The 8,247-nt window shown below is 54.4% G+C and overlaps 1 protein-coding gene across 1 annotated transcript; it reads right to left on the bottom strand.

Annotated features, from left to right (window-relative positions):
• PKDREJ (polycystin family receptor for egg jelly) lies at window positions 1-8,161 on the bottom strand. Its single transcript, XM_057742283.1, has one exon. It carries the CDS (start codon window positions 8,156-8,158, stop codon window positions 1,226-1,228), a length of 6,933 nt encoding a protein of 2,310 aa, XP_057598266.1. The 5' UTR covers window positions 8,159-8,161; the 3' UTR covers window positions 1-1,225.
• Window positions 8,162-8,247: the final 86 nt, after the last annotated feature.

Raw genomic sequence — 8,247 nt, 5'->3', positions numbered from 1 at the left:
AAGACCACTCCCTCCCACACACAGGTCCTCAGGCCTCCCCTGGGGACGAAACGATGGAACGTGTGCGCGCGTGGGTGTGTGCATGCCCCTCCCTACCAGGGTGCCCTGGCCATTCTGGTGCAGCTCAGGAGTCCAGGGCGCCAAGGGGGTAGCAAACGCCTGGGAGAAAGCAGCCACCCGCCTGACTGGTTGTCCCCCTCTGCTGGTCCTCGACTTGGAGGGCAGGAGCCCTCCGTGTACACACCCCCTCACAGAAATCACTGCAGGTCTCATAGAAGAAATCGCACATTTAATTCTGACCAAGCTTAAAGTGGTATCTATATAAACGAGTGTGCTTCTGAGTGAAAATCCGACAGCTGTTAGCCCATTTTTCTTAAACAATGTTTTCTAAACAATTCCCCAGGTCATCAATAACCAAAACCCCAAATCCTGGATGCATATATTACTATATTCATTATAGAGAATAGTTACTATCTCTCCATGTGAACCTCCACCCCCACACACCGTCTTGTTATTTAAAAAAGTCATGTCTCATGGCCAGAAAATGTTATTACATTTTACATCTTTCACTTGCAGTGGCCTTAAGAAGTAGATGGGAAGCTTCAGATGTCTGACCCCCAGGTCCACATTCCTGCATTCCCAGGCGCCAGGGCAACTCCTGGGACTCCGCACAGGCCCCTCCAGCCCTGGCCCAGCTGGAGTGTGGGCGGTGGAGGTAAGGAGGGTGGGGGAGGCCCTGCAGCCCCTTGTTCAAAGGGAACGGCCGGCAGGGCTGAGAGACCCCAGGCTCTGCACTGAACCACAAGCGCTGGCCTCCCAGCCCCCCGGGGGGGAGGGGGCACAGAAGCAGCAGAAGCATTTTCCTGCTGCTTCTGGCAAGGTGGGGTGAGGTTGAGGGGGCCTCTTAGTTCCCTACCCCAAATCTGGGTCTCTAACCGTCTAAACTGCTGCAGGTTCCAAAGACTCTGACTTCCCAGCCACGGGGAAATCAACCCAGGACTCACAGGCTGTCATCCTCCTCTCTCCGCAGAGGCTGCACTGCACTCTGACACCCTCCTTTCAGGTTCCAAAGGGGAGGCCAAGACTGTGGATACTTCCAAACGCAGGGGAGGGGCATTGTGAAGGATACGGGTAGAAAGCACAACTGAGCCGCTTAAACATTCCTTAATCCCAGAAACTGAGTATTCGAGAGGAGCTGGCCTGTGGGTCTTTAAACTGCCACGGATCACACGACGAGATACATCATTTTCTTCCCATTAATGTTTCTGGTCTTCAGCCCCAGATACCGGCGATTGTTCTTCTCTGGCTGCCCATACACCATGTTGACGAAGAACTTGGGTTGGTCTTCCGCCTTAGATTCGAAGGACAGAAAGCCCAACGCGCTTCGCAGCCTGCGACACAGGTAGGTCATTGCCTCCGCTTCTTCTGAGGGCTCCTCGTACACGGGCTGCTTCATTTCCTCGTAGGCAGACAAAATTACCGCCTGAAATAAGTTGATCAATATGCAAATCATCACCAGCACAAAAGACACGAGGAAGAGGACCCCGAGGACCCGGTTATTGGAAAATTCCGTGTTCTGGAAAGCTGAAACACAGTAGGAGAATATTGTTTGCATGGCGTGAGTCATGTCACTGTAGTTCCACTCGTGCTGCCCGAATACCAGGTAGCCAAAAGCCATGTAGACAAAGAAATACATGGATACCACAAGTGCCATGTGGCAGATGCCGGGAAGGGCGGTCTGGATGGCCCTCTGAGCGAGACGCACGTCGTAGAAGAACCTGGAATACCTGAGGGTCTTCAGGATGGTCAGAAACAACAGGAAACCCAAAATCACCCTCATGGTGTGATCGACCTGAGACACTGCGTGAAAGGGAATGAAATCCTCCGAGTGCGACAGGTAAAACTGAATGATGCCGACGGCCAAGAAGTGTTTCCTGAGGAAGAGCGCGATGAGCACGGCGAAGATGCATTTTAAAATGAAGTTGAGCACATTATACGTGCTTTTCATGTAGGCGGCCCTCTCCCGGGTGATGATGTAGACCTCGTCGACAACGTAGGCGAAGAAAAAGATGAGGATGGCCATGTACAGGTAGATTTCTGCGGAGGTGCTCCTGTCGAAATCCGCGAGCGGGAAGGCGTGTGTGGACAGGCTAGAGTTCACGACGCCTAACTGTGAGACCTCAAAGGTGACCGAGATGCTGCAGAAGAGATTGATGTCCAGGTTAAACGTGGTCAGCTCCAAGATCACAGCCCACGTCTTCTCATCCAGCCAGTGGCTTCTCTGGAGTTCACTGAGCCTCAGCGTGGAGTTAAACTGCTGCTCTTCTGGAAAAAAATAGAACACGTACCCTCCTGACCCGTAGGTGTGTAACAGCCCATAGGAATAGTACACCCATCTCTTTTCTTGGGGCTTATAAGTAAATCCTTTGGTAGTCTTGTCTACAGCCCGCTTGCTAACTCTGCTCCACAACCCAGGGTGCCTTGCTGTGTCTTCTGGGTCGGTGCTGTATTCGGGGTGACAGCGAATCTCTCCTTTGAGGCTGCTCTGCACGAAGTGTTTGGCAGGCAGGCAGGTCTTCTCTCCAGGTCGTGCCCTCACCTGCCTCATCAGTGGCAGGCCAAGGATCTTAGAGGAGCTGTCGGGGAGAAAGGTGGGGCGCAGGTCGTTGTGCAGCAGAGGCAGCAGCACGCGGTTCAGCCACTGATAGACGTCCTCCAGCCTGGTCACTGACGCCAGATCCACGGAGAACTGGTCGCGGATGACCTGGTTATAGTAAAAGCTGTCTGTGTGGCGAAGGTCGGCGATCAGGATCAACAGGAGGGCCAGAAAGATGAAGTGGGTGAGGATGCAGCTCAGGAACAGGAAGGCACGTCTCTTGATCCTCTTCTTCCTTTTGAATATTGTGATTTCATCCTCGGTGAGGGGCTGGTACATCCTCGAGCTTCGCAGCTGGGAGATGTACTGCTGGCGCCTGCTCATCTCTTCCGGGTTCTTCGTGATGCTGTGCAGCTTGATCTCGCTGTAGCGATAGTTGCCGACCCAAGAAAGGTTTTTACAGTACTTGGGCTTACTTGTTCTGTAGCCACTCACGAGGATAATTTTACACGGCTGCACCAGAAAAACTGACTGCAGGAAGCAACAAAATGACGCCAACAGCCATTCTATTGACTTCTCATAGCCGTAGGTCAGTCCGTAGAACACAATGAAGAATGAGGACACGCTACACGTGACGAACACCAAGAACCACGCGACATAAACGCAGCACCACGGCAGAACCACCCCAGTCTTCTCTCTGAGGAGGGCGGCCCCTGGCTGGGGAGGCTGCTCTCTGGAAGAAACACTTTGATCGTCTTCAACGTTTGGGTTATTGGTGTTTTTATTTTTAGTTTGGGTGCGGGAGACCTTGCTTTCTGCTCGCTTGGGCTGGGGCCGTCTTTTAGAGGCGGCCTTGACGGAAGCCGTGGCAAGTCCGGGATGCCTCCTGGTAGTTGGAGGCTTTTCAGGCTCCCGGGAGCGTGCTTTGTCCATTTCCTGAGCGTGCCACTTCTCCAGTCGTTCTTCCCAGTGTTCCTTTGCTGCTGGTGTCGATGGATGCTCCCGAGGCGCGACCTCGCTCAGGGTCACACGCGGTCTCCTCTGGGAATAGATGAACAGATACGTGATCAACAGCTGCACAGGGAGGGTGATTAAGACGCTTTCCATCCCGATCATCATCGACCTGAGGTACTTCCCCTCTTGTGCCTCGCCTTCTCTGTCTCTATTGAGATTAAAGAACATAATATTACACAGGAGGGAGGAGAGCAACATGGCTAGGCAGCAGGACAGTCTCTGGAGCCTATTGAACGGCACAGCGATGACACCAGAGAAAACAGAGAACCACATGTGGCTTCTCCCCATCTTATAACTTAAATCTATAAGGAAAAAATCCATTCTGTTGAGAGGCTTATCCGGGGGGGTCACGTGAAAGGTTCTGTCCAAAGAGGTGTCGACAGAAAGCCATTCCCGGCACATGAACAGCCAGATGTGCCGGGTGAACAGATTCTCCACTTTGATCCTGCTCAGATACCAGCTCGGGGACTTGCCCTCGTTGTTGTGCCACACGCGTATGGAATGGACGTCCCCCAAGTCACTTTTCGTCGTTAGGAGGAAAGTACTGATGCTTCCTCGGTAGAGGGTTTTAAACTGTGGATGGCTTAAACAATGCACGTCGCTGCTACTTTCTGTTCCCTGCAGTTGGATAAAGACATTGGCCCTGGTCCCAGACCCACAACGGCTTCCTGTAAAAACAGTGACGAGGTAACAGACACTGTCATAGGGATCGTTATCGGGTAGAACTATCACGTACTCCCTAAGAAACTTGTCCATTTCATCCCTGTGCAAGGCCCAGAAGGCTAGGACTATGTACAAGAGCAAAATGAAAAGTACAGTGAAGAGGGTCACAGGGTTTTGGGTAATGTTCTTGATGACCTCTAATCGTAGATCCACAGGGTTAGGGACCACGATAACCCTGGCGGTCACATAGTGGGTACTCAGGTGAAGGTTGGCTAGTTTCATCGCGTCCAGCTGCCGCTTGGCCCGCCCTGGGTTCTTGCAGATACAGTGCACTTTGTGCCAGCTGGTCTTCTCTCCGACAACGCAGGCATCTTCTCTCCAATCTATCTGGAGCCCATGCATGTCCAAGCATTGAGTGCTGAAAACAGAAATCCTCACTAACTTGTCATTGGGCTTTAGGACAAAACGAGGTGCCTGCAGGACCATGGCGACAGTACACTCAGAGGAGCCGGTTCGCTGAGCTATGGCCTGCAGCAGGGCCGAGGGAAGGCAGACCACGCGGGCCTCCTTCACTGCGCATTCCGGGTCAAACAGGTCACTCTCTTGGGCAATTGGAGGGATGTGACGGGGCACGACGTAGGTGGTGATCAAAGCGGTGGGTGTGATCTCACGGCCAGCGTACACCAACACCGTGAACAACACGGCCACTTCCGTCACGATGTGGACCAACACGTCCTTCCCTGTTCTGCTGTCCACTTCAAACCTAAACGCCCCCGTCGTCTTTCTCAACGACTCGTCCCCTTTGTGAGTCTCCTTGCTGGGTCCCACCGTGAGGTTAAAAGTCCCAAAGCTCAAGTTTTTTCTGACGAGGTGCACTTCCACAACATCAGGTGTGACCTCGATCACATCACCAGTGGCCTCGGTTCCTGTCATTCGGAATCCAACCACCTCAGTCAAAATGTTTTCCTCGTAATTTAGCCAAGGGAAAGGGTTATCTGCAAACTCACAAAACATCGTAGAAATTGGAGCATTGGCAGGCAGACTAGGAACGCTGCTTACATTTAGGGCTGGATAAAAACAATTTCCACAGTGTTTCTCAGCGCTGAAGAACTTGGTAACATTCCACTTTTCTGTTTTCTTGACGTACATGTTAAAGTTGGAGGTCCTCATTGCAGTGGTCTCATTCTCTGGCACTTTGACAGCCAATACTGTGTCTGCTAGGGACTCGACGACATGGAAGGGCTCTTCGACCACTTCGTGACGGCTCATCAGTTTCAGGATATTAGACAAACTTGTTAATATTCCAGTGCTCACACTTTCTATTTGCTCAGAAGAAATGTGCTTATCTCTCTGGTGACACTCTTGGAGGGCTTGGCTTGCTTGCCAAATCCTCACCGTGGCCAGTTTCTGACCGACCGAGGTCAACTCAGAGGTTTTCTGGGTTAATTTAGTAACAGTCATGACCATCTGGCTAATTTCCAGCAAAGTGCTTATAGGAAGAATGAAAGACTGATTGAAAAGGTGTTCTCGGAGTCTAATTTTGTCAGCTTGCAGATCTAAGTCGCTTTTCATGTTATTCAAGACAGAAGCTACGATATACATTAAATAACCTGCAGGTAAAAAATCCTGCTGTTGAAACAAAGTGGATAGTGATGAATTGGGTCCCGTGGTGGAACTGAACAACTCCTGCAGCACAGTCTTTGATGAGTTTACGTCAGTGGGAGCCTGCACAGTGGCGTACAAAGCCACCTGAGAAAAAGCCCCCAGAGAGGTATTATATACCTGAGCATATACTTTCAAGGCGTAATGATTGGCCAACGCACCAACAGGGAGAAAGGAAGGGGGCGATGTGTAATTCTTCCCCAAATACAGGATGGACCCAAAGTTATTCTCTTTTAAAGAACTGATTTCACCAAAACCATGCACATCAGAAACTATTATCTTATATGTAAGAACGATGTTCTTATCCTTGAAACTACTACAATGGACAACAAACTTAGTAATGAATGCAGTTCCTTTATCTGGAACAATTTTGCACTCTGTGGTTTCAGGGACGTGGTGAATAATGAAGGGATGCCTTAAGACCACGCTCGCTCCACCCCAAGTTGCTAGATTTAGAGAAATCCAAAACTTATCTTCAATGGAATGCCGAAAAGCAAACGCTTTTATAGACAAATAAGCACCGGTTCTCCCTGTTGTGGTCTGCCCCACCCAATCAAATGGAGTATCGTCACCTGAAGACGACACAATGGACCATCGATAGACGTCACGGCCTGCTTTACAATGTGGGCATTCTAGAGACAGAGAAAATCTGTCTGATATAACCAAAACTGGATCACAATTTTCAATACATGAAATGCTTGCCACAGGCGCGGGTCCTCGGAGCACATGCACCGTTCTATCAGAAAATGCTGTTCTGTCTTTCTTCTTGACCACCAGTCTGAAAAAATACACACGGCCGCCTTGAAGTGTTTCCGGCAAAAGTGTGAGTACAGGACCAGAGGCCCACGTCCACTTGAGATGCACCTGTTCTGGGAGACAGACTGCCTTGCTTGTCACTGTTATGTTATGCCCATTGTAGTTTCTTGGGTCTGTGGTGCAGTACCAAAAGAAATGAAGTCCCTCTAACGGGTTGTCCGCGTCTGGATCAGAGGACAGACTTCCGTTCAGAGTCAGCCCATCTGTGAAACGGATCGTGATGTTGGCATCCCCAGGAATGACGGCCTCCAGGGGACTTTTAACAATGGTGATATAGATGGAATCTGAGTCTTTCTGCGGAGGTGTTTTTGGATCAGAAGTGACAATGTACACTGAGAAATTAAGCAGATACACCCCCCAAGATAAAGACTTCGCAGAGATGCCTATAGCTGTTGGAGTGTTCTGTGACTTGAAAGGTGGGTTTCGCAAAGGCTTGGTCCAGTCCGGCGTATCAGATACAGAGCGCACGGGAAAGAGCTTCCAGTACTGACCAAAGAGCCTTTGGATGGGGCAGCGGACCTTCACCGTGGCATTGACGATGACCTCCATCTTCCGGGTCAGCTGCAGGGGAGAACTGTCGTTCTTGTTGATCCTCACCAGATCCACCACGCAGAGCCCCGCGCGGGCTATCTGACAGGACACGGAGGACTCCAGGGCCCGGGACCTGTTCGGGTTGACAGCCTCTAAGACGACGGGCGTGGGCCCGTCCGTGGGACACTCGGTTCGGGCCACGAAGCCCGCGTAGGAGCGCGGGCCGCGGGGCGCGGCCGAACGGGGCGACCCGGCCGAGCGGGGCGCCACGCGGGCGGCGGCGGCCGTGGGCCCGAGCGGCCCGAGGCGGAAGGTCCACTCCTGGCGCCCGAGCGGGCGCGGCAAGCGGGCGAGCCAGCGCAGGGAGAGCCGGCCGCCGGGCGCCGACAGCTGCAGGGCCACGCGGGCGGGAGCGGCGGCGCGGCGGGCGCGCAGCTGGACGTGCGCGCGGAGGCAGCGCGCCGCGGGGCCCGGGCCCCGCCCGCCGGGCAGGCACAGGCCGCGTTCGCCGCTGAGGACGACGCCGCCGCCCGGGGCCGCGCGGGGCCTCAGGCTGAGGCTGAGGCCGCCGCTGAGGACGCCGCCGCCGCCGCCGCCGCCGCCGCCGCCGCCGCCGCGCAGCCCCGGGCCCCTGACCGAGCGCAGCGCGGCCGCCTGGCCCCGCGCCGGGACGCGGCGGCCCCGGGCCTCGGGCGGGGCGCGGCGGGCCGAGGCGGGCCCCGGGCCGAGGAGGTCGCCGGGGGGCGAGCCGGGCGCCCCGGGGACGGCGGCGCGGGCCCCGCGAGGAGCCGGGGTCGGAGGGGGGCGGCCAGGCCCGCAGCCCAGGCCCAGGCCGAGGCCCAGGCCCAGGAGGAGGAGCGCGGGCCCAGGCCGCATGGGAGCGGGAAGTGGGAGGCGCCGCGCAGGCCGCGGAGGGGGGCGGGGGCGGGCCAACGGTCGCGGGGGCCGCGGGGACACGGGGAGGG

The sequence above is a fragment of the Hippopotamus amphibius genome, chromosome 7, assembly GCF_030028045.1.
Source record: "Hippopotamus amphibius kiboko isolate mHipAmp2 chromosome 7, mHipAmp2.hap2, whole genome shotgun sequence".
Classification (NCBI taxonomy): domain Eukaryota; kingdom Metazoa; phylum Chordata; class Mammalia; order Artiodactyla; family Hippopotamidae; genus Hippopotamus; species Hippopotamus amphibius.
This window is presented reverse-complemented; position numbering and strand designations above follow the sequence as displayed.

Bases quoted from the DNA above. Each gene is read 5' to 3' on its own strand.
- PKDREJ (XM_057742283.1), bottom strand. From the start codon at position 8,158: ATGCGGCCTGGGCCCGCGCTCCTCCTCCTGGGCCTGGGCCTCGGCCTG.